The following is a 27,939-nucleotide window of genomic DNA, read 5'->3' on the forward strand; positions in this document are numbered from 1 at the left end:
TGTGCAAAATACACCAGATAACAGGACCAATTGTGTATAAATGTCAATATTAGAAGCAAATGTACTTTCCTGATTGAATTCTCAACTGTAAAAAAGTTACAGGTATGTGTATTTTGCCCTGCTGGATAGCACACGGTTGTACATTTAACTACTGCAAAACTACATTGGAACTAACAAAGCTGATCATCAGATAATCAAAGTAGGTTCATTAGCCAAACTGTCCAAAAGTACAAGTAACAGTTTAAAAAAAGGCTCAGCAGTGAGTAGCTCCACTGATTTTGGTTATATAAAAATATATTTTGCCATTGATGCAAGTCTTTCCATTATGTTGGTAAGAATGTTGCTATGCTAGGTGAAGATGGCTTCACAAAAGGAATACACAGTCTGGTACTGGTGTCTATTTTGGCCTTAAGGAGGAACATTCTTCCCCTGAAGAAGTCCCATTTGCCATTGTTAAAAGTTGCATTGTTGTATTAAGACACCCAGTCAGCTCACAGGCGAGGGCCTTGAATAAAGAAGGATGTCTACTGCAAACATTTCCACATAGCCATCAGTAGTTCATGCCCCTGTAAAACCTGAGACTCGATTGTTATGTTGAAGTGAAAAGCTCCTCATCTTATGATGCAGCCCCTCCCCTTTGCCATGTACAAACAAAGAAAACAAAATGTTTTTGCTTTATGCAAATATCAAGGTTTCAAACATCTCTGAAGCAAGATCTCCTTTAGGCAAATCGGATCACTATCTTGTTTTTCCTTGCTCGGTGTGTAAACCCTTGGTTAGAGGCAACCTGTAATTAGGAGATCTGTGAAGAGATGGTCACAGGAAGCTGAAGAAGCTTCAGGAAAAAAAGGCCTTCAGGGAGGGAGACAAGGAATAATTAAGAAGTATACAAAAGCAACTTAGTCAAGAAAAGCAACAGCAATAATATGTACAAGAAGAAGTTTGAGAGCAATCTTCAGCAAAACAATATAAGAGATCTGTGGTCAGTGATGAAGAAGATCGCAGGCTTGACGTAGAAAGAGGATCAGGCAGATAGAAGTTTGAATAGAGCCAAATGACATCAACAAACTGTTTTGTTCATTTTAGGAACAAATTCAGCACTCCTCCTCTGCTGCCCACAGCCAAGCCAGCATTTCACCCGTCTTTGACCCAAGCTTTTCAGTTATACCTCTTCTACCATGACCATGGACCCTTCTGCTGCTACAAGTTTGTCTTCAACCAAATCTGAAGACAGTGATGTCCCCCTGGCCGCCCCCTTCCACTTGTCTGTCTCTAGAAGTCAGATGAAGAAGCAGCTGGAGAGACAGAACTATGATAAGCAGGTCCAGATACTGTTAGCCCATGACTCCTAAAGGCCTGTGTAGATCATCTCTGTGGGGTTTTCCAACCTTTTCAACCTTAGCCTGACCCAGGAGAAGGTTCCAGTACTACGGGGGACCTCTTGCTTTTTTCTGGTTTTAACAGAAACTCACTCATCAGTGCTCAGTGACTAAGGACCTGTTGTCCTGACAGCACACATCATGGAAGGCCAAGAGAGACTCCTGTTAACCTTCCTGTGGAAACAAGCAAATATCAGGACCCCCTGTAGTTTGCTAACTACCATAGAGTTGGAGTTGAAGATGCCATTTATACACCTGCTTCAACAAACCCACTGGCATCATGGACAAAGCAGTTTTTTTTTTTTTTATCTCCTCGGTGCACTTAACACAGTTCAGCTTGATTTGCTTTGTCAGTAGATTAATTGGGAGACCTCAACATCTATCTGGATCAAAGACTACCTGACAATCAGAGTCCAATGTGTGAGAAAGAAGGGGTGTATCCAACAAATTAGTCAACAACACAGAAGTACCACTGGGGACTGTGTTTCTCGCCATTCATATTCAGTCTGAGAACGTTGCTCCATTTGTCTTCATACGGGCAAGACAGGAATCTGTCTACAAGATAGACTCATGTCATGCAGAAATACTCAGATGACTGTTATAAGGTGTATCAGAGATGGACAAGGAGCTGAGTAAAGGAAGTTGGTAGGCCATTTTGTGCCATGGTGTTGAAAGAATCATATAATGCTCAATGTGAATACAAAAAGGAATATGATTGTAGATTTCAGGAGAAACAGCCATAGTGAAACACTATTTACGCATTGGGAGAAGAAGTGGAGGTGGTATTTCTAAAGGAAGCTTGGGTCCCTCAGTGTTTACAGCAAGATGATCCGCATCTTATATTATCTGTAGTGGGGAGTTTAATCTCTTCCTTCATTATCTGTTGGGGTAGCACCATCAGAGCCAATAATGTTCTGAGGCTGCTACCCCAGTGAAAAAAAGCTCAAAAAGCTGATAAAGAATGCTAGTTCTGTTCTGGAAACTCCTCTATAACCTTTAAAGATTATTATACAAAGAAGGATTCTTCATAAAAGTTAGAACAGACCCCCCCCCCCTCCCCAGATTCTTTATCAGTCTGTTATACAACAACAGCATGTCTACAGTCAGAGGCTTCACAGGCCTAGAAGATCCTTCTTGCCCTATGCCATCAGCATCGACAACAACTCTGAAGAGACCTGTACAAGTGACAACAACATTTTATTCCTCCTTGGAGTTAATAAAGCATTTATAATTTTAATTGAATTGAACACTAGAAGCCATCAGAACTGTTCAGGTTAAACATTTCTCATTATAAACTTTCATCCACCGTTCTTTTTCCCATCTTTGGGGTCCCTTTGTAAAGTCAAAAAAGGCAGAATTGATCCATTTGGAGATCTTATTTGTTGTTTAGGACTTTCTCTCACATATCCTATTTTATGATTACTGGGCTGCAATAAGCATAAGTAAAGGCCTTGATCTAGGAAGAGGATCAACCTGTCTTCAAGGACACCCCACCACATCCTCCATTGCACAGGTGAATTTAGCACACATATGTTTTTGTCCAAACCCTTACAGTTTTTTTAAGAAATTCAATTGAATTTAAAATTACTGGTTTACTGCATCCAACCACGGCAGTAATGTGTGCTGTAAGTTCATGGAGTTTGATGATCTAGCAAACATCAAGGGCAGAAAATCACAACCAGCGTGAATGCCTAAGAAAATACATCTAAGGCAGATTTATGGGAAGATTTGTACTTTTTGAGGCTGTTGTGTTAAAACCTTTCAACAGCTGATGAAGAGCCTGTTTGACTTTAAGAATGTCTTTTAATAATTTACTTGCTTTATTTGTTTTTTTTAAGCTTCTGTATCATTTATTTATATTATTTTATTTTTGTTTATTTTGCATTTTGAAGCTTACATACTGGTTATGAGACATCACACAGGGCAATAAAAAGCCCTGTGTGTGTGTATGTGTGTTCTTGTACTTGCAGCTGAGCGAGAACACTTTTTGCACATTTTACGAGAAAAGGAAGGACTTTAATGTAAAGTGAAGACCTTTTTTGATCCTCACTTTTATTCAGGGCTAGGAGTTAGGTTTAGCACTATGGTGTCAATTAGGTTTAAGTAAGGGTTAGGGTGGGTTATCAACCTGTAAAGGTTAGGGTTCGGGCTAGGGTCAAGGTTAGGCCATAGAAAGGCTTTAAGAAGTCTAAGGAAGACAAGGCACGGTCCTCACTGTTTATATTAAACGTGCGTGTGTGTGTGTACTTGTACTTGTAGCTGTGCAAGAACATTTTCTCACTTTTCACTTGTAAAGTGAGGACTTTAATGCAAAGGGAGGACATTTTTTTTGTTCCTCACTTTTTTGGGGGGTTAGAGTGGGTTTAGGATTAAGGTGTCAAAATTAGGTTTATGTTAGTTTGCTGCTGCTTGCCATTTCTTAATTTTGTGGTTTTTGGGTGTTTTTTACAAAACCTTTTTCAGGTACCAAAATTTGCCACCCTATCAGTTGGTATTTTCTTCTGAGATTTTTGGAATTCACTTTGACAAGGGTGACTTTAAATAATTTCCTACAATTTATTTGGTGATTGTTGTACAGAATGTGGCTATTTGACTCCAATAATTCATATCTACTGGCAGAAAATATCTGAGTTATGTATTTATAGAAATATCGTGTTTTTTAAAATCATTAGCATTCAACTAAAAGAAATTCTGCATGAAATAATAGCATTTTATGGTTACTTTTTCCAACATTTAAAAAAAAAAACTTGTCAACGTGAAAAATAAACAGATGCAATGTACAAGTTTATGGGTGTTAAATGTTTTGTTTACTCATAAGCAATGGAATAAGGTTGGGACAAAAGGACAAGGTGCGGGTATCAAATAAGAATTTGAAAAGAGCTAAACTAATACCTATCATGGTACCTACAAAATATGTACATTTAAAGAGGTGTTTCTTTTACCTGACTGAAATGAAGTTTTGAGTACTAATATATATTTCGAATCAAAAGGCTTCTATTCAATACCAAATCTTGATGCTAAATTATCTTTGGACAAGATAACTAATTCTAAATACTAATTCTAAATTTTTTCTTACTTGTAAGTTGTATATAATATATCAGTCCATCCACATCCTGCACCCACTTAATCTTTATCAGGATTTAAGAAGTGCTGGAGCCCTCTTAAATCAGTGAGTGAGAAACAGAGTACACTCTCGATAGCCTGCAAGTCCATCTCAAAGCATTGTTTAAATCCCTGTGTGAACATGAATTTTGGAAATAAAACATTTATATATGTCACAGTTTAGTTTTGATCTAGCTATCTAGCTTTTTTCCTGTTAGTTTTCAGTTCCTCCTCCTCCTCTCACTCAGCTTGACCTGCACTCCCTCTGCAATCAGTAACACCTGTTGGACATTAATTAATCAGAACTCACTCCACCTGCTAGCCTCCCTACATAAGCCTCCCTCAGTCTTCTCTTCCCTGTCGGTTCGTCATCAGACTCCATTCACTCCACGTCTGTCAACCTGGTTTGCCCCTGCTTGCGGCTGGAATTCTGCCACCTCTGTGTCTCAAGTTAAGCCTCTGCCGGCTGCTGGATTTTCCTCTCTCATCTGTGCTGCTAGCTGCTGGATTTACCTGCCTCATCTGTGATTCAGTTGCTGAATTAACCTGCCACCTCTCTGCTTCAAGCCTCTGCCTGCTGTTGGATTTACCTGCCTCATCTGTGCTTCAGCTACTGGATTTACCAGCCACCGCTCTGCTTCAAGTAAGGCCTGTTAACTGCTGGATTACCTGCCACCTCTCTGCTCATAGTGAGGCCTCTGTCTGCTGCTGGATTATCCTGCCTCCTCTGTGCCTTAAGTAGGCCTCTGCCAGCTGCTGGGTTTCCTGCCTCCTCTGTACTCCAGCAGTCGTGCTATCAGGAACTCTTTCCGGTCCGTCAGCTCCTTCTCACAGCTACACCCTGGTTCCGGTCCTGTCCTGCCTTTCTGGTTTCATCATCCTTTTCTCATCTTCCTGTCAAACTCTCAGTAAATATTCCCGTGTGTGTGGTGTCTATTCTGGGTTCATCTTAGAAAAATTATGACAATATATATTTCTAATAGTGACAGTGGCTCAGGGGCTAGGGGTTCATGCTGGGTTGTCGGTTCAAACCCCTGCTCTGACCTTCTCAGTCGTTGTGTGCTTGGTACATCACCCTTTTTGCCTGCTGTCGGAGGTCAGAGGGCTTGGTAGTGCCGATTGTATGGCAGCCTTGCTTCTGTCAGTCTGCCCCAGACCAGCTGTGGCTACAATGTAGCTCACAACCATTAGTGTGTGAGAGAATGGGTGAATGACTGAGGACCTCAAAGTGCTATACACCTCAAAGTGTATAGCACTTTGAGGTCCTCAGGACTTGATAAATTGCAATACAAATACAGGCCAGTTTCCATTTAAATTTCAAATGATTTTTCAATCAAATTAGACCTGAAAACGGTGAACTAGTGTGAAAGTATAAGAAGCTGTCTTGTTATAAGGCCTTATATTGTATAAGGCTTGGGTTAAATCTAGAGGAAACAAGCTGTGCCTGTGCTTAATTACAGCCTTATGTGTCTCAACAGGTCAGCATGATTGTGACTCAGTGCTTCTTTAGGCAAATCCTGACAGACCAAATAAGCTCTTGTTTGCTAGTCAACAACGTTTCAGGGCCTCGCCCACATAAATGACCACTCCCATTGGTCATCAAGTCTAAAAATCCTGGAATAGCCCCTAAACACATACGATGTCAAGGAAACAACCTATAGAACAGAAGCAAGGAGACAGCGTAAATATTAAAAAAAAAAGCCTGGCAAGATAAAGAAAAGAGAAAAGTACTGAAGACAATCACCAGGATATAAAAAAAATCTATTTCAGGTGCAATAAAGTCAGAGATGAGAGAAACCCATTTTCAATCTACGTGTTGAAAGAGCAGGATGGAGTGTAAATGAAAATAGTCAGTGCAACGTTGGAGAGCAGTGAGGTATTCCCTGACCTGCAAACTGACTCATCCAGCATAATGCACACTCTTGCTGATACACTGTAAGAGATTTTCTGATAAACACATTTTAAAAGAGATGGTTTTTTGCTGCCACCACCAGAGATGTTTAATTTGCATTATACCAGCTAATGTTAAGGCCACTGATGTGTCCAACATTCAGTCTTGGGAACATTTTTTTTCCCCAGGGTTACTTAACAGTTGTAATCTGAGGGAAGACGACTAGACATTTATGCCATGACTACTACAGAGCTCCAGCAGTGAGCCAGACCACAGAAGCGACTGTGGGTGTTGTTTGTGAATATACATTTTCTAAAAGAAGAAAATGTGTATCTTTACTTTTGCATTACTTTTTGCTTCCTCTACAAGTAAAAAACATATGCTGGTGTCAGTGGATCCCTTTATTGAAAAAATTAATACCCACCATCTACCAACTTTTCCTTCTGCATGGCTGCCTCCAATAATTGGCTATAGCTGCACTATTTCTTTCCCTGAGCCAAATAAAAGATACATAATTTGACTTGAGGACTTCCCTTCCACCCATCAGATGTGCTGTATTACAGCCAATTTATGCTCCATTTATGATTCTAAATGGATATGTTGTAAAGCATAGTTGATAGGCAATGTAGTCACTAGAGGGCACTTTTGAAAGTGTCTGAAAGTTTCACACAACTTGGGTCTCAATAAAACTACCTGTACAAATAAAGGTTTCAGAAATAATAACAGAAAACATGGTGACAGTAGAGAAAATCTTGATATTGTATATTGTCAGAAAGAGAAATAAAAAGAAGTATCACAGTCGACTGAGTTGATCTGTGTAGCCATTAGATATGTTGTGAAATGTGAACGCAGAAGTACTGCCATTCCTGTAATTTATGTCTTTTTCTTCGTTGCTTTTGCTAAACATACTTGAACTACTACCTCACACTGTCTTCATAAATAAGAGTGGCATGGCTTAGTTTGTTTCATTTGAATACGCATCTGCATGCTCCCTGATAATGACCTAAAACACACATGAAGGAGACAGACATATTTAAGTCTGGGCATAAATTTTAAGACCAAAATAATTTTAGACAGACTTTTAGATCTGTAGTATCTGGAAAGATGGCATCCTTGAAATAATTTCTTAATAGCTAAATTATTATAACGCACTTAACCCTTCACAAGTAAATGTGAAGTCATTATATGAACAAAAGAGAGGCTTGCACAATTACTGCCGGACTACATAATTTCAAGTTTACTGGTGAGACAGAGAAATGGTATTGCTGATGGCCAACCATACTGTAATAATGCTGGCCAGACTGGTAGGAAAAGAGGCAATGTGCCTTTTTGACTGCAGTGAATTACAGGCAGAATGGTTCACCATAAAGAGTGCTTAAATCCCTCCCCAAAATGTTTGGAGTGTCTCCACTTTATTTGGTTTCATTGAAGATTCATCCTGACTTCGCTCAGTCGCAGCAACTCAGGCTAACCCTCCATCTGATCAACAAAATTCCATTGTATGTACCTTGTATGTATAATGACAAATCAAACACCTTATTTTACCAACTTAATTTCAAGATGAAGATTTTACTATCGATACTTTCCTCTTGAGGGGTCTTTGTATTATGCAGTGATGCTCAAGTTTAGCTTTGCAGATTTATTGTTACCTGTGGCAGCTTTGTGCATTTTCCAATTTTGGACATGAAAATTAAAAAAAACTATCATCGGCTAAAAGCACGGATAAAAAAAACCCAGAAAATTAGTGAAAATCATGATGCATACCCTTTCAGCACTATACAAAAAGACCAAACAGAGGTCATTTATTTGCTTAAGATTACATAGTTGCTGGTTGAGGGCTTTTCAATGAGTTTATGTTTTTAATAAAAGCAGGCATTAAAGAATTTAACATGACAAAATAAAAATCTATGTAGTAGCGGTACCAAAAATATTAAGTTTGAGTCTGTGCAATATTCTTGGTAGATGACTAGAATTTATCCTCCTATAGCTGAGCTTAAAGGATGATCTGAAACGCTGGTAATTGGGTGAAAGCTGGATCTGGACAGGTTAAAAGGTCTTGGATCTTTGCTACCACAAGTGGTGTTTGAAATTCTTTAGTAGTTTGATAATTATGATAATGAAGTAAGCCTTGATGTCGTTGAATATTAGGGAACTTAGTGAGGCGTCTAAGCTGAAACACACCAAACCATCTGTTCTGTCTGATCTGACGTTCGGATCCGACAGATTTTTTCCTCACCTACTGGCTGCATGTAGAGGCTCCCTCTATGGACCATCAGACTCAGGAGATCGGGTATTCACAAAAGAGTATATACTACAAATTCCGGAAGTTCTGCCCGCATAAACAAGACGGGCAGTAAACTTTAAGCTGTAATAGCTGCTCGAACAAGAAAGCTGTTTAATTTTCTTATCTGTTTACTGTACTCCTGAGCCCCTACAATAGACATACTGAATTGGTTTATTGATTATTTTTTGAGCTGTGTGTTTTCGGGGACAGACCTATATGGGGAACCACCTAGCAGGAAATCGTGTTCTGTTTATCTTGCGGTTTGGACAATTACTTTTGTTTTTACCCCAAAGCAGACGAGTTTTACTTGATCAAAGTGTATCTCTTCCTGTCTAACTCATTGATTTCCCGTGCTGAGTAGCAGGCGACTACCTTGACTACCTATGCAGACACAGCTCCAGAAAACTGCAAGCCAGTCTGTCCGGCCCTGTTCATTTCAACAAGATCTAATTGCTACAAGACAATTTTCTCCCCGATCGGACGGTTTGGTGTGTTTCAGCCTTCACGTGACCAGAGGGAGGTCCTTGACGTATCGTCCAACTAAAAAAAAAAGTTGGAGTTCGACAGAAGGTGGTAGAAGCAGATAGAAATCTGATTACATACTCTGTATAGACCACAAGAAGCTAGAAAAGGAGAAGAAAAAAATATTAGATGGAGTGTGAAAATGGGTCACTCAGTGCTGCATGTGTATTGGTTCTTACCTGCTGGTCAATTCCCACTGCATCTAATCCATGGTACATGATGTTAACCCAGCCGTCTTTTGATGCCAGCACAAATAGCGACATAAGAGCCTATGGAAACATAAGACAAACACAAACTGTTATAAAAACCATATCTGTTTAATAGGTCATTTGTACTGTGGTTAATGTAATTAGAAAGTAATTATGTAAACATTTTAGCTAATTCTTGCATTTTCCTTAAAAACAGGAATTGCCAAATCAAACAATACTTCAGTAACCCAAATTAGTAGAATTATTTTTGTACTTCTTGGTTTGATTTGAGTTTTCTAGGACAGTGTCCTAATTATCCACCAAGCTTTGAGAGTGGCTGTTTGTGCACCGGTTCCATTTTGTTACATTCTAAATAATGCAGACATGATACCAGGAAAGCTTTTTTTTAATGTTTTATCTTGTACCTGTCCAAGGTTGTCAAAGTTGTATTTGTGGTGAACCCATCGGTAGTTGGCAGCAAGGCAGTCAGATTTATTAGTGATGTTCTTCACATCCAAACCCACGCAGTAGTAGAACTTGCCTTTGAAGAGCTTTGAAGTAAAAACGGGCAGAGAGGAGAAAGGAGAGAATAAGGCAAACAATGACACATTATGCTGATGTTGTGATAACACTTGTAATCGGAGCTACCTCTTTTATGTAGCTTTTGAAGTAATCTCATAATTAGCTTCTGTAATGAGCTTGCAGATGGTGCTCAAATTAAGCTTCCAAAAGCATTTGATATCAACAGTCAGGTTGTCTTTTGGTTCTGAGGGATGTTTTTGCACCTCCTTCATACTAAACACAACATAGATAGGGAGTGGGAAAATAATGTATACCAATGGATAATTTGGAGAAATGAATGACTCCAACTGAGCTTTGGGAGGAAGAAGACATGACAAAGGGTGGTCCAAAAGCAGTCAAGACTACTGGCTCTCATTAGTATCCAGTGACTGACAGCCATTCAAGTTTTTTGTTTTTGAAGATTTGTTTTTGTCTAGTGCTTTTACAACTAGATGATACAATCAAAAAGGAGTATAATAATCCTTCTGGATTAGTATTTCAATGAACTTAACATTTTTGTGAATGCATCTTTTCTATTTTCTTAAGGTTTTTAATAAAACAGTTTCAGTGACAGCTGGTTTATTAGAGCATTTTAAAGTTTTCAATTATCAAAACTATGCTTTTGAATGTTCAATGGTGAAACAGAGGCACGGCTTAATCTGACACCTAATAATGAGCAACCTCGCCTGCATGAAGATGAATTATTGCGGTATCGGTGCATTCACAAACACACGAGAATCCATCTTGTACTGCTCCAGCCTCAACCATTTGTGTCCGGAAAAAAATGGTTTGGGCCAATCACGTTGCATTATTGTGGTTTAAAGCGGGACATACTAGTGCAACAAAATCAAGAGCTGCTGAGCCCACAGCTGAAACCAACACATGGCATCACAGGAGGACGCAAGTGTAGCTGCTGCTATCACATCTGTTTTGTAAGAATACACGATTTCTTCTTTGAAAGCAGAACAGCAAAAAGTGCCTTGACTAGCTTATCTTCTTGTGGCTTCTCATGACGTCTGCTGCTTACATTTTGATTTGAGACCGTGACTGGTTAAAACCAACCTTTGCTAGGCAGGCACTAGGTGCAATCAGCTTGGAGGGTTCTGCTGAATGTCCCGCCTTTCCCCAAATGGATTCAATAGAAGCAAGCAGTCACAGTTTGATGATGTGCAGAATGTAGAATGCTACATCTGATCAATCTGATCGGCCAGAAAACAGATTCACCCTAAGTTGTCCTAAAGCTGCAGAACGCATTTAGACAGGTTGTTTGTCTGCCACATTTTCACTCATAAATGATACATACAGTAATAAATACAATGAATTTGTTCCCTTCCATGGAAATAATAGCCTTAATACAATTTGTATGAGGTTTCACTGCATTCACTGGGAATTTCTTCTTACTTTACAGTTTCAGACATGACTGTACTTAGCCCCAATTTTGTTTGTTTTCAGTTCAAGCTTATATTTGACATTAACTTGGCAAGCCAGATTAATAATCTGTAGTACTCTTCATTCTGCACATTACCATTCTGGGTCTGCTGCTATCAAATCCGTTTGGGGAAAGGAATTATTCAAGCTGATTGGGTGAAACAACACCTAGGGCCTGCCTACCAAAGGTTGGTTTTAGCCACAGTATCAAATGAAAATGTTGTAAGCAGCAGGCGCCATGAGAAACCACGACAAGTTACGCTGGTTAAGATGCGCTTATTTGGATAGTGACACTCATGACAATAGCGGATTCTAACAAAACGGATGAGATAGCAGCAGCTACGCGTGGGTCCTGTTTATTTTTGTTTGGCTGTGGGCTTAGCAGCTCTTGTTTTCGTCACTGCTGTATGTCCAACCTTAAGCCATGATACTGCAATGTGATTGGCCAACCCATCTTGGATCGGTCTCTAATGGTTGAGACAGAAACGGGACAAGATGGATTCCTGTGTGTTTGTAAACGCACAAATACAGCAATAATTCAGATGACATTCGCAACAAGCTTAATGTCAAATATGCTGGAGCTGCTACTTCATATGTATAGATCGCCTTGCACTATAATTTGTCTTGAGCTATTTCTCTGGGGGACACACAGTATAATGCCAAATTGACTTGGTGGTAAAATAAAGATAAAACTAAATACAATAGTTTTTGATATTCAGAGAACAATTATTTATACGGATTGATTAAAAATAAGGTTAAAGATTAATTAAAAAATAATGTAGCAGTCCTTTCTGTGTGCAATTGAATGACATTTTATATTATTGCATGTTTTTCCACACTGCATAAAGTTGCCAATGTTTTTGCCATGGTAGCAATAACATACTGTGTCATAAATACTAACTTTTCAAATTTCAGTGTCAGACCTGTGTTTCTATAGATGTTTGATTTGACTTTCAAGTCCATTTATATGCACTCTTTTTGAAATTCATTTTTTACCACTAGTGCTATATCAGAACATAATCTTGTCTCAGGAAGCATTACATTTATTGCTTTTGACTTACCCATTTATCATTTGTAAACACTCAAAAGGACAATACCAGCCATTGGAGGGACTATTGTATTTCATATCTTTAGCAAACCCGTAATAGTTCATTTCAAGACAATGACACAAACATATGTGATACCCTAAAATAATCAGTAAGATAGTAAATTTCATTTAGCGAGAGCATTAGGGCATTTTTACCTGAACTCCAAGAATTCCAAAGATGATGAAAAAGGCACAGCAGATGAGAACAATGTTTCCAATGGGTTTGAGGGAAGTAATTAGTGTTTCTACCACCAGCTTCAGCCCTGGAGCCCTGCTGATAACCCTGTGAACCATGCGAAGGCAGGCAGAGAGAAAACAAGTCAGAGAGAGAGAGAGAAAGCTGACTTTTCAAAGTGAAACATTGTTCAAATGAATACTTTATTCATCAAACAGCTAAGTGGTTTAATCTAATATACAGAAGACATATGTATGTATATTAAATTGGGAATAAATGAATTGACCAATTTAAAATGATGACAAGGAAAGTAAGAGAAGCTCCAAAATTACTGTTAGAGGGGTCAAAACAAGGATTTGGATCTTGAAGCTTGAATCTTGAACTCTCCAATATTTGAATAATTTACTCAGAAATCGATCATTGTCTGCATTTAATTTTAGTACTCTCTTCGTTAGACTGTGAGTAATGTGTCACATGATGCAATGTACGAATCAACTGAAACCTGTGGTTTGTTGAGACAGCTGGCAGCTTTCTTTTATTTACTTTTGTCTTAAACAAATACACAGTGAGAGAAAATAAATCTAGAATGAACAAAAATAAATTTAATGAATTACATTTTTACTTTTTCAGGTTGTTGCACACGCAATAATATCTAAAAATAATCAGTGAACATCACTGCAGATCGTTTAAAGCTTTTAATTCAAAATCTTAACAATTATGATGACATTTTATAAACTCCAAAAACCACCAAATGAATTAAAACACAAACCAATGAAAGAGTTGATTTAAACAATACTTTCTTGGTGAGTTTTGAATCGAATAAGTTTATGCTCTGCAGGCAGGTCTTATATGTATGAGATTTTAAGAAATCCATTGATTCTCATTTATAAAATTGATAGCAATGTAACACTACATGCATAACATAAGGTAAAAGCATATTAAAACAACAGATCTGCTGATAAAGTTTTGAGCTTTAAATTTTTTTATCTTTTTATCACAACTGCGAGATCAGCATGCAGTTGAATGCAAGATCGAGTCAGAGAGCTGTATTGTTTTTTTTTTGTTTGTTTTGTTGTTTTTTTTCTTTGGATGAGCAAAGTATATTTCATTAATAAAACACATGCAAATATGGAAAGCAACAACTTTGTCTACAGTATCCTCCTTGCATATCTTGCTGCCACCAAAACCTTTACCTCGCCATTCTGGCTCTTTATTTATTGCACAAAATAATCAATTATGAATTCAGCATTCAGATACCCTGCTGATCAATTCTAGTAGGTCTTATACTGTATCCAAAATGTTACATTGTTTTGTATATTAATGATAAATGTCACGTCTCAGAGTTGATACAATTTGCCTTGTTTGCTGATGATGCCAATATGTTATGCTCTTTTCTGGTAAACAGAAGAAGAAAAAATATAAATATAAAATATTGAAATTGAAAGAATATGCAATATTTTCTAAAGTAATTTTAGAAATAAGTACATGTGGAATCTAAAGTTAAAATGCTGAAAATATAAGATATCCATGTGCTCGGTTTTAGGTGTAATAAAACAGTGCCAGATTTTTTTCTTTTACATTGCATACATTTTCTAAGAAGCTAAAGTCCTTTCTAAAATTTACCAGCAGCAATTAGCTTAGGGGTTGCTGTTTCTTGCTACAATGGAAACTTTGAGATGTGTAACAAAGAGGGAGTGAGAGGGGAGGAGAATGATGCTTAAAATAAGCAGCTAACTACCCTTTTACCCACATTGAGTCAGACCACTCTCTCGGTTTTGAACCTGTGGTGGACTGGCCAGATTGAACCCTGACTCCTGTCTAGTGTCAGCTCGACAGGTTCCAGGCCCTCCATGACCCTAAAAAGGATTAACTGAGTAAAGATAATAGATGGATTGGCAGATAGCTCCATGTCTGACAGAGGGTTAGGTCCCAGACTATTTTTTGCTTGGCTGGGAACAGTAGTTTGGGTTTCACCATGTTGCCTGGCAACTACTCAGAGAATGAGGTGCTGCATCTTTTTTTTTTCTTTTTTTAGGTAAGATGTTTGCCACTCTCTCAAGTATTTAACCAACAAGAAGTATGTTGTTTACAGGTTTTACAGCACAAGCAAAAAAAAATAAAAATAATGAAAAGAGCTGATTATGGTAGTGCCTTGTCTGACACTGAAACCTGACAGTTTGTAATGCTAACCTGAGAGGCCGTAGTGTCCTGAGCAACCGGAGAACACGTAGAACTCCCAGGATCTTAGCACCTCCTGCCATTGAGACGACAATATCAATCAAAGACACAAAGACCAGGAAACCATCCAGAATGTTCCAGCTGCTCCTCAGATATGCCGTCTCTCCAAGGTATAGACCCATGGATACAACCTGGGAGAGAGATAGAGACATTTCCCATATAAGTAAAATAGACATCTCACACATCTGGTCTTTTATATTTATAGTGCTGTAAAAAAAAAAAAGTAAGGGAAGCCTTGCAATAGTTAGGGTTTTTGGTCACGTGTTTCAGATTAACAAATAAACTTTCTTATCTCTCAACAATACCCAGAGCAAATGTAAAAGGTGGCTTGTTAACAAAAATATATTAGCCAAACCAATCTAGCCTTGTGAGATGTAGTTGTTGTTAATTACATATTTTATAAAGCTGAGTTTAATTTCACCTCCCAGAGACAGACCTTTTTTTTTGAGGCATTAAGTGTGTTGGACTACCAAGAGGGCACTACTCAACTTTTGCAAAACACACAAAATCTCCTTAGAAAAAACTCACTGTGTACTCACAAACAGAGAAAACACATGAGCACAAATATCAAAGCGGTGGTCATTGAGACAAAGCTCCTTGCTTTAACATGCTTTACTGATAGAAGAATGTGGAGCAAAGTATTTGATAAAAAAGAAAATAAGTATGTTGGGAATTGTGTGTGCCACTTTCAGTCTGTCAATTGCAATGCAGAAACCAGGAATGGTGAAGAAAGGCATAAAAATACCTGAGATAGAATGAAAAAGATGGTAGAACCAAAAATAGTAGTCATCATCAAAAACATGCAAAGTGCAACCTGGTGACTTTTTCAATGTCTCAACAAAAAACACAAGGTGGGGTAGAAATTTCTGGATTGAGATGAGAAAGAGCTGAAAATGATCAATCTTTTGCAAAACTTGATACATATAATGATCGCTGAAAAGGCAGTTCCAACAATATATTGCACTTTTGTTAGAAATGTCATAATAATAATAATATGTGCCAAATGATGTGGAAAATAATCAGAAGCATCTCTTTTGTTATACATAAGATATCTATATTTACTCTATTCAAGCCACCTCAAGTTTGCAAATTTCTGTTGAGCCCTAACGTCTTTATCTCTCTCTCTCTCTCTCTCTCTCTATATATATATATATATATATATTATATATATATATAGATATGTACGAGGGGAAGATAAATCTAGAGAAAGATGATTAGAGAGATCATGAGATTTAAAATAAGAAGAATAAAAGTAGAGTAAAAGATATATTAATGAGAGGATGAGAATGAAAAAAGTGTAGTAAGTTGAGAAGATTTTAAGATATTTCGAGAGAAGAGAGTGCATAGAGATATATTCATAAGAGAAAGCAGCAAGAGCTAGATATGAGAATGACTGAGATATAGAGCTAGCTAATACTGAGGAAAGTGAGATATTTTAGATAGATATATGTCTATGAGATATATAGAATTAAGATATATGTATATATAATATATATATATATAATATATATATATATTATGACTGAAAAGCGATATGAGCAACTGCGTGTAATGCGCGATAAAATAATATCGCCGTTAATAGTCTAATGAATTAACGCGAAATTAACGCGTTAACTTGCCCAGCCCTAATATATATATATATATATATATATATATATATATATATATATATATATACACACAGACAGAATAGGACCTATCCCTTCCTACTTAGGAAGGGAGGGTGGAAGAAAGTCATGTATAAACTTGTCATAGATATGATAGGCAAAAATCTGAACACGCTTTCAGAATGGGGGGAGATTTTAATTGCAAGCCTTTGTCATAAAATAAGTTCTGTAAGCACCTGTATAAGATCTTTGCTGGAAATTATTGAAAATAAACGCCACATTCTAATCAACATTACTGTCACCATGGTTACTCAAAGCAAGCAGGAGAAGAAACTTTGAAAGATTTAATTCTCTGTCAACTAATGTTCAGACAGCAATTTAAGAGAAAAAAGCTAGATGTTAAATGTTTCATATAAAAACAACAGGGAGAATGGAGCCAATTAGATAATAGACAAAGTGCAATAAGGTAGGCTTGTTTAGGAACTTTCCAAAGCACTCCTAAAAATACCATGAAAGACATTGTTTATTCTCTCCACACTGACACAAACCGTACAGTTGTGAGTACCAACCACATGCCATATATCAACAGAATAGGTATTGAGCCATAACATGTCTGTTCTGTTATTAATAGCATACTGCTTATGCAACAATCGGAATGGTGTGGGATATAAATAAACTGGATTAAACATCACTCTGATAATACATGATTCATTGTATATGTAGTACTTCAATGCCAATAGTGCCCTCTACTCCTCTTATGCTGTCAAAAATGTGACAATGCGAGTGTATCACAATACAATCATTATAAAATCACATTCAAATTCCATTTCAAGTTTGATTTTCCACAGGTCCCTGCAATTATTGAACTCACTATCTAAGCATTTTTTCAGAGACAGTGTTTAACATTGTATTATTTCCACTGTCAATTCTACACTGCGACTTTGAAATGATTACACTGGAAGTCTCTGAAGAGAGCAGATTATTATTTTAGAGATCAACATCATTTAACTTATCTATTATTATCTATTTACATATTTAAAGCATTAGACTCTGGATATATAGAGATAGACATGGATAGAGAGAAATGAAAAAAATATTAGGCATTGTATCCAAAGATTAGATTCTAAAAAAATTATGATAACCAGAACAGTAACTAGATTTAGTTTGACTCCTTAAAATTTTATATAAGATTTATACATTTCTTTGAGAATGTTGAGCCTAGTTTTCTTACACAGTATCTCAATTTGTCAACCTTTGACCTCCATAGACCGACGTTTAGGGGCAAACAAGGCAACAGTAAAGGATGAGGTAACAGTTGAGGTTTTCAGTGGAGCAAGACAGTTCAAACTATTGTTTAAACCATTTGTATTCCTGGGGGTGCCAATGGCGCAGGGGTAATGCGCATAACCCGTGTATATAGGCCTCGGTCCTCAACGGACCACTCCACCCTGCGGTCCTATGCTGCATGGTTTTTCACTCACTTGTCGCTACTTTCCTGTCGGCCTACTTTAAGTAAAGAGAGCAACTAGTGGCAACCCCCCACCCCAAGTTTGTGGGTACAAATGAGGATTTTGACTATTTCCATCACTTGCCTCGTAAATCAAGTATTAAACAACAGCCCATAGTACGTAAAGCCATCAGCTCCTATTTAGTAAGGCAAAATTCTTTCTTTCTAAACTTCATTAGTAAAATATCCCTATGGGCTTTACAGACAGGCTGTAGTCCCCATCGTCTTTCTGTGTGCAACATCTTTCTTTATGCAACTGGTGAACATACCCTTTTGTATGTCTCTAACCCTTCAATTGTTTCTGTTTTGATATCAGAAACACAGCAACTATTCTTCATAATTGCTTACGATACTGCGCACAGCCAGTTAAGGGGTGTGACATCCACTGTTGCTTCTCTTGTTTAATGCATTTTCACTTGTTATGTAGAGTACTGCCCCTCTGTGTTTTTACTGCACCTACGTCCGTGTCAAGTATAAACATCTACAGCGCTTCCATGGGCTCGCGTACTGTCCGCACAGGCCTGCACAACACCCCAACACGCAAATACAACTCATCCTATAGGCTTGGACATTCTGACCACCTGTACGAACTGTGCCCGTCTCCACAACAGCTTCTTATCTAGGATTTATGAATCAACTTATTTACTATTTAACTGTTTTTCTGTCTTAGACAAGGCCGCTAACTGAGCTACTGCTTACTTAACTAACTTACACTAACTCTGCATACTGAAATTTTCTTTACCATACAAAAGGATCCTTTACTAATATTTTTGTTTTCTTCTGTTTATCTGTTTATGTCTTATCAAACCCCCAGTAAGATGACCAATCTCACTTAAAAAAAAAAAAAACAGCAAAATCCGGTTAAGTGAAAAGGAAGTAATTTATTTGCACTATCACCACTTGCTTGCTCCGGCAGATAGATAGAAAGCAAAGTCAATGAATCAATGCAATTGACTGTACTTTTATCATACATACAATTTATTAATTAACATAAATAAAATTTGAGTGTTGTTGAAGAGCAGATCGCATTTTGTGTCCTTTAAATATTATAAGTCGATATGACAAGAATGTATCAGTGTAAAATTTATTTTGTGTTTCTGTATAATTGATGGGATTAGACCCGTTTTCAGAAATATATATAAGATAAGAACAGGACTAAGAAAAGGACTAGGTGCAGGTTTAAGAAAATAAGTCCTTGCAAATGGAGCAGCAAATTGAGAGATAATAATTGCGCTACACTGATTCAATTACAAATGGGGACACTAAAGAAAAGGGGAATTAAAGAGAATAGTATATAGTTCTATGACCAGCTCCATCCAGCAGCACAAATGAACCATGCCCCAACTCAGCACTGAGACAATCTAGGTAACACTCTGCTACACGTTTTCATTATCTATTATCATAAATAAATCATTATAGGATTTCTACTAGTGCAGAAAAAGCCTGAGGATACATAGAGTCCTGAATAATGGAAGAGGTAACATATTCTATAGGCCAAAAAGTAAAATGCATAAAATGTTTTAGTGTTTTCATGCTTGAGTGTTTTTGATGGGAAGTTCGGGAATAGCTAAAGGCCAGCTGAAGAATGATAGTCTTCTAATTATATCTCTTATCTGGTTGCCCATCAGTAATGCTACAAGTGCAACTGATTAAAACACAAGGTAGAAGGTTATCAGTAAAAGAGGCAGGAGGCAATAATCAGAATGCTGGAGATACAAGGAGAAAGAAGATGCACAACAAGAGTTGAGGGTCCCATTGGTGGGTGGATGAATAGATGTATGGATGGATAAAACAAGAGAATAAAATAATTGGAAAGTTGATGGTAGTGAAAAATAATGCTCCAAACAACATTTCAAATGCTAAAGATACAAGCTCCAGAACAAAAATAAAAAGGTAACTCTGATATTTAAAATCAACAACAACAAGGAAACATTTAATAGTTCTGAGATAAAAAAACAAAAAAACAAAGAAATGGCTCAAGTGATAAAAATGCTAAAGTACAGGGGGAAAAAATACTCTGGAAAAAAAGGAAGTGAAAAGCATTTTACCTTGACTGTCATCTCCGCAACAAAGATGGCCGTAAAGATGTAGTTTGAAAGGGTAAGTAACAGTCTTTCCTATAGTACAAAAAGGACACAAACATAGTTTTATGGATTTGTGGAAAAAGGCATATTAATTATCACTTGTTTAACACAGTTTAGTATTTTTGACCCAGCCAGAAGTTTCAAAGCAAATGATTCAGAACACACTATAAATTGTAATCCTCTGCAGTACCCTCTAAAACCTCAGTGCCTGGAGTTGTCAGTGTTATTGCCGTTAACAGAAAAGAGCAATTTGGAGCAGAAACTTAAAGAACTGTTGAAATTAAATTTGATCACATTACTTATGAATGTACCACTTAGTGAAGTCAACTTGGTTGACTTCACTCTACTCTAGCTGCTTATCATTACCGCAACCAACCCTTCTACTGTGGAGGAACATTTGGCTGGTGTTATTTTTTTTATGAAATTCATTGGAGAAGTTTACATATGTAGCAATATCAGCTACATGAAGTGGTTTATACAATTATGTCATGGCACCTTTAAATAACATTTTGAAGTAGATTGTTTTTCTCAATCAGGGCAATTAAAGTAGGTTACACAGGACCATAAAAGTGAAAATATTACTCAAGTCAGGGGCTTAAAGAAATTATCTTTTAAGAAAGAAATATAATGAATCTTTTTTGGATATGTGATATTAAATGGTTAATACATTCATTTGGACATTTCTTGAGTCATCCTATATAGAACTTTGGGGGAGTTATGGCCTAGTGGTAAGCTCAGGACGCTTGTCTCCTGGAAAAGCTGCAAGTTTCCCGGTTTGAATCACAATGACTGCCACTAGGTTCCTGAGCAAGACCTTTAACCTCAGGTTAAATGCAGAGGATAGCTTTTTGGGTAGATGTACCTTCTACTGAATAAGCATAACCTTTGCAATATTATTATGTTTGATTAAACTGAAAATCAAAATGGTTAAAAAATACAAGTAGCTAGTAATCTACAGTATTTGTGTAATGTGTCTAGAGAATAATACTGACAATGTTCATTCTCACCAGACTTCCTTGAAGAATCTTAGGCCTCTCCAAAGCCACAGTGATGCAGTTCAAGAAGATAAAGACCAAGACCACATAGTCAAAGAGCTTATGAGCAATGATGGATTGACAGAGTATCCTGAACCTGGGAGCATAGAGAGAAGAGAATGCTACATTAGTGCCCCATATACGGTACCTTTCAAAAGTATTTATTCCCCTTAAACCTTTTCACAGTTTACATGTTACAACCGCAACCTTTTAACATACTTTATTAAACTTTTTTTTATTGATTGTTTTTTGCATTAGACCAACATAATAACTAAGTTATACAGAAATGATGCAAATATTTCAAAATATGGATGTCAAATCATTGAACCTTAGGAGGACGCTAAACTGACTGTTTTAGACACAAATGAAGGATTTCAACAAATATGGTGTAATTTGTCAAAATATTAACCAAGGTCAGTAGCCGGCACTGTAAGCCAACCATGTTAGCAGTTTATTATCAGGAAAAACATAGGAAAAACATGTACTTCTTAATTAGTACTACTTTTCCTCCTCAAATCAAATTTTAAATAAATTTGATATGTTTTGGGGTTGTAATGTGACAAAACATAAAAAGCGGTGAATTGTGTTGTAAAGCACTGTAGGAGGAAGAAATGTATTTCTAGAAATCTCTCCAAATGGCTATTTAACTAGATGAAAACCCAACCAGTTTTCTCAGGTTGTCATGTATAAAAACATAAAAGTAGAACAAATATAAAACTTACTTTATCCATTTTATGTATAAAACAAGTTTTTAAACAGTAATTAGCATTTTTAGGAAGTACTGAACAACTCAAGAGTATGGATTAACAATCGCCTGTCCAATTATAAAGAATTCATCTTATTCAATGCTATTAATTTGATCACTTGGGTGATTAAAAATAATTAAATGTTAGAGTTTTTGAAAAGAAAGTAAAATCTTTGGATTATAGAAAGCATTGCATTATACAGAGATATGGTTTGTTTTACCATTTATTTTTTTCCTAATCCCTCAATTTCTTTCTCATGAAATATCTGAAACGTTACATAATGTAAAAAATGCCTATATTATACATAGACTCACCACCAGAAGGCTATGAAGCTGCTTTGTGGACTTCAACAACAAACAACTCCAAGAACCTCTCTGACATTTGCAGAGTGGCTTGTCAGGTCCAGTGCAAATAACACTAGTAAGCAGTTCCTTAGAGAAGCCCTCACACATCCAATCACATCTCATCTGCCATCTATAAATGGAACAAGTATACCTACTGCTGCACCTGTGCTTGGGCTGAGGAAATCGATTTGCTAATCTGCCTGACTTTCCTGCAGACCAGGATATGCTGTCCCTTTATCTATTGATTTGAATAAGGCTACCCTGTCCCCTGGTATTGATAATGACCTGTCTCTGAATTGGCCCAAACCGAAATGAAACCTTTGAGTATGGCTTGTTCCTCGCTGAGTTTGTCTTCTTGCCTTGTTTTAGTTTAGGTGGGCTTTTTACATAAACATAAGAGTATGCCTACACAGCCAAGCCTGCAAAGTGGAACTAGGCATAAACAAGGCAAAGATGTACATATGCTCACACACTCCCACACTCACATATGTAGAGCCCTCTAAACACATGTACTAACAGGCAACATGATATTACTAGAGATATGGCTAAACACGAGAATGCACACAAAATGGGTGCTTGACAGATGGCACCTGCCAGCGTGCCAAAACATCGTCCTGGGGCCTGGCTTCCCTTAAGTGGCTATCAGCACACAGGGAATCGGGTGAGTGAGCGAGTGGATGACTGAGTGATTTTTCTTTTTGCAGCATTCAGGGGAGTTTTCCGCAACAATGATTAGAGGGCCTCTGGAAAACACAGCCCAGACTACTTTTCTGTTTACACAGAAAATAAATGGCACTAAGGTAACACACTGCATTATTTCTTTAAGTCATTTGTGGAACCTGAGAACCATTTTCTTTCTTGGAACAGACAAAGCACTTAAAAATGCATCTCCCTGTTCCTCCACAGAATGACGGTAGCGTCTTCAGCATTTGTATTTTTATGGGTCTTAGTCTTACTGGGGAAATCTTCATTTGCACTGTAGCACTAAACAAAGAGAATTAGTTGAACCGTTTTGCCAAAACACACTGCAACACAAATGAAGACACATGCTTGCCACCTCTAACAGGTTGCATCTGTGGCATTTACATCTGCAGCTCAATTCAGTTCAAATACGCCATTGGCTTGAATAAAGGTCAGCGGATTTTATTTTTTATCACAGTTATTGGAGAAACATCCCAAATGATTAGAATTTGGGACTGAATGATATGTGTCCGGCCAGCTGACTACACTAGGTGAGACTGCAGAAACCCCCTAGATGCGTTCAATGTTTTATATTTAATAGATTCTTTTGTCCCTCACCTGTGTGCACACACAGAGACTGTCATTTTGCTTGATCTTTACAAAATAGGTCAACCTCAGTCAGAGTAGAGAACTTCTTTTAACAAGTCTTTCCTACCGTTTTCCTTTTGAAATGAGTGAGGGCTTAAACTCGACCAATTTAGCACCTCCAGTGCAGCTCTGGCTGCATTGTTAAAGGTCGTTGTTCTCCTAAGAGGTGAACCGCCTACCAAGTCTTAAATCTGTAGAAGGCTCTAACAGGTTTTCTTCCAGTGCTCTCCTTTATTTAGTACCATCTATCTTTTCGTCAAGTCAGACCAGCTTCCCTGTCCTCACTGAGAAGAGCAGCCCCACAGCATAATCTCACCACATGTGGGGATGTTGTGTCACAGGTTATGTGCAGTGTTGGTTTTACGCCACAAATAGCATTTTATATGTGGGCCAATAAGCTAAAGCTTTGCTCACAACTGTTCTGAAAACAATAATTCACATGTTTGAGGTGTCCTCTACATAGTTTGCTTACTCGGGACCTTTGTAATACTTTGATTCAATAATGGTACTCTTCTTAACACTATCACAATTTACAAAGTGCTTTACTGATAGTTTTCTTACCAATAGCTTCTTCTGCACCTGTGGGGCAGTTTTTAGCAAGTGCATGTTTGTTGTATTGATTTTTAAAATGTTATATGCCCCCATCACTGACAATTACTACTCGAGGTTTTTGCTTTTATTAACCCTTAACAGTAAATATTGCATTGTAGATTGATAACCTGTGTTTACATCTGGTCTATCAATACGTTTGGTTTTTAATGTTAGTTTTACTTGGTATTTCTGTATTTATACTCTGTTTAATCATAAGTAAATGCATTTGACTACCTAATTAAATCATTAATTAAATATGTGGACATATATAACTTACAAAAAGCTTAAGTATTGTATCATTCACTACGATGATCCCTGTAAATTTAAGGGGATTCTACACCACACCACTGTTTAACGTTCAGAAGTTTACTGTGGAAGGAGCAGAATTGCATGCCGTAGAAATACAAAATTAAGTTCTCTGTGATAACCTTAGTCATTTAAAATTAAACAAAAACATTTTAAGAAAGTGTGTTGTTTTTCTAAATTTGCGTTTGGTTTTCAGATGTTTTTTGTTGCTTACTTGTTTTGTGGAGAGAACATATAGACAGACCAGTTCTCTCTAGTCTCACACCAGTCTGGCTTGTACACCTCCATCATCTTCTGAATACGAAAGCACCAACTCTTCATTGGAGAATAAAGAAAAGCGTTAATGAGAATGTGGTGTAATGAAAACACAAAAAAAGTGTTTGCATGAAATAAAGGATGGGCAAAGTTTTGTGATTTTCTGGAAAAAAAAAAGTAAAGACACGCTAACCTTTAAGTATATCTTCAGTTTTAACCTGATAACTACCCTATTACATATTTAGGTGCCACTTTAAAGAGTGTGGTGTTCAGAATTTAATAATGCAATTATTTTTACAGAATAAAGAGGATGAAGATGATTGACCACTCACATAGTCTGTTTCTTCATCTAGATCTGCCCTGTCCTTGCGTGCATTGACTTGAGGGAAGACGTTAGTTATCAAATGATTGTGATGACCTGATGCCTTGCCGTTACAGTCCCGATGTTCCCCTCCTAAACCACTACCAGCTCCCGAGCCCCCTGTAAGAGAGCCCGCTGCCCCAGACCCACTCTTTCTTCCATGATCTGGAATCTGAACAGGTGGCAGTCCTGGAGCTTGTCCGCCTGTGCGGAGCAATTCTGGGAGTTCCAGGGAAAGAGCCCGTCGATCCCTTCTTGCTCCGAAATGTCTAGAGACGAACAAAGAGGGTGGGAGAGGATGATGGGAATGATGGGAGTGGAGAGAGTGCGAGAGAAGGGACTCCTGCTCTGAAGCATGGTTGTAGGAGTAGGGGGAGCGGGTGCTGCGCACACGCAGGCTGCCTCCAACAGGAGGCGCCCCACCGAAACCATAGCTCCTCCTACCAAGGCTGTTTGAGCTAGACCTGCAGGGCATATGATGAAAAGCACAATTAAAGGGTGATAAATATTCATGGATGATTTAGAAAATACAAATGTAAAAGAAATCTAGAACTTTGTGTGTATTTATTACAGTAATGAATAAAAGGTATTAAAAAAAACAACAACAACAACAACAACAGCAGAGCCATGATTCATGTGCAGGCAGTTCATGCTTAATAAACTTATTAAGAGTTCATTAAGGAAAAACATTAATTAGCTAAAAGTAATTGTCTACCTGCGACTCCATCCAGACTGTGGAGGAAAAGGTCGCCCCCAGTTGTGGTAGTTGGAACTGCGACCATGGCGCTACAATGGGAACACATTTATTTATGTAATTAAGGTTAAGTGTTTGCAAGAAAACAGCAAAAAAGAAAAAAAAGTGCAGGAGGCTTATTTAAGCATTAAACATGGAATTCCATATAGACAATAAGACATGACATGGCAAAATAGACCTAGAAGGAATGGGACATTCAGTGTTTAAAACATACCAGGAGATGAAATGTCAGAGTTAATTTAGGTTAAGCTGTTCAGGTATAGAGTTAGACAACGTCTACTGGGCAGAATACTTGTAGAAACAATGCAAAATAAATAATGTTGCCCTCCTACTAAAAAAAAAAAAAAAACATTAAATGGGAAAAGCGATCTACAATGTTGACACTGGCTGACACATTGTTAGGGTTGATGAAATGGGGCAACCTAGCCTAGCTTTTAACATCAATGCTTTGATCAAATTTGAAGCAAAATTGAGTAAAAAAAATCACATGTATAATTTTTCTATGCAACGTGAGAATACTAAGTGGGCAATTTAAAACAGCTACAAAATAGAATGCAAACCATTTATTTTGCCATTAGTTGTAAGATGTCATTAATTCCTCTTAAACTCATAATTTAGCTAAATCACATCTGCTATTTTGTGAATCACTTAACCTTAAGCCTGATGATCCCACTGATTTTCTGACATTGAAAATGGATAGCTTGTTTGCCTAGTCGAAACCTGATAAACAGAGTGGACCAGAGGTTGTATGAGGCCCTAAGCAAAATTATTTTTGGGGTCCCACCTCCAACTAAACCCATCAACCACTACAGCAACCAGTGCTGTCCATGAACACTTTCAAAGTGACAAGTTTATGAGTGGAGCTCACATTTCTAACGGAGCATTGTGCAAGTTTAAAGGTTAAACTTTTTTTTTTTATCTTTCCTATGCATGCCCTTACAATTGCCTGACGTGTAAAATATGTTTTTTCTCTATTTAGCACAGTTACCTCTATAGGCTCCATGAGTCGGTTCATGAGAGAGGGATTCGGGTCATATTCTTTGGGCGTGCGTGTGAGTGTGATGTGTTTGTCTCTGTGAGGTTCTAAAAACAGACAACGCTATCAAACACAGAAGCAATCCATTTAAAAGAGTGAAACTGATCGTATCATAGCACTGCATCAAACTGTGTCCAATTAACAGTAACAATGATGAGGAGTGTAACGACAACAAAGCAAAGCACCGACAAATGGATCTGATTTACAATCTGAAGTGTGTTATCAAAGTGCTGACTAAATAGCGCTCACAAAACTTCAGCTGAAACATGAGGTGAAGTTCTTCATAAACAAGCCTCTTGAATGACTATTATCCAGTTGTTTTCAACACCGGATTATACAACTGCTCCCTTGTTATCAAAAAGCTTAAAGAGCTTGAAGACGAGCTGTCACAGTGATGGGGATCTTATGGATACATTTTGTGTAGCATGATTACATCTGATGTATGAGCACTGTTAGACTGCATTCTGTGATCTCACTGGTTTACTCGGCCCCTTGGTCTATGTGTTAACTCCTATCCTCTCTGCGTAACCATCTGGCTGGTTTCCCTTTACATCTACAGTTCCCTGTTGTGTTTCCTAGTTACTTTGCCCATGATTCCTCTATGGATGAATGGTGTTGTGTGGGGGGTGGATAGTCAATTAATAGAAGTTGTCATGGCAACAGCATGAATAGCCAAACCTTTTAGATATATATTTTTAGTTTCTCATAAGGTTTCAATTCAGTTTACAAAATAAAATATATAGTGTGCACATACATACACACACACATACACACACACATATATATATACATATATATATATATATATATATATATATATATATATATATATATATATATATATATATATATATATATATATATATATATACATGTACACACACAAACATATATAGTGTATACGGATAACCCAATTACATAATTTTGATGAGGAAACCCGAGCTGTACAAGAGCTGCAATGAATGGAATATAGATCAAGTGCAACAAAACGTTTATTTAATCAAATCTAAAATCCCTCCCACACAGACACAGATCCCCTCTTGGCAGGATTAAAACAATTATTGATATGACAATGTGTACCAATGACAAGAGAACATTGTTTCATATTGTTTGTTCTCATTTTGCAGGTA

General features: G+C 37.4%; 1 protein-coding gene across 1 annotated transcript in view; it reads right to left on the bottom strand.

Moving 5' to 3' along the window:
• The window catches only part of LOC105937061 (voltage-dependent T-type calcium channel subunit alpha-1I), a gene marked incomplete in the record, with an annotated part of 287,706 nt that overhangs the window by 53,202 nt on the left and 206,565 nt on the right, over positions 1-27,939 (bottom strand). The window contains 9 exon segments of the mRNA XM_036137349.1: positions 9,358-9,447; positions 9,792-9,917; positions 12,599-12,725; positions 14,808-14,986; positions 20,018-20,086; positions 21,061-21,184; positions 24,618-24,718; positions 24,991-25,483; positions 25,735-25,802. Of these exon segments, the coding sequence (XP_035993242.1) occupies positions 9,358-9,447; positions 9,792-9,917; positions 12,599-12,725; positions 14,808-14,986; positions 20,018-20,086; positions 21,061-21,184; positions 24,618-24,718; positions 24,991-25,483; positions 25,735-25,802 (1,377 nt within the window).

The sequence above is a fragment of the Fundulus heteroclitus genome, chromosome 5, assembly GCF_011125445.2.
Source record: "Fundulus heteroclitus isolate FHET01 chromosome 5, MU-UCD_Fhet_4.1, whole genome shotgun sequence".
Lineage (NCBI taxonomy): Eukaryota > Metazoa > Chordata > Actinopteri > Cyprinodontiformes > Fundulidae > Fundulus > Fundulus heteroclitus.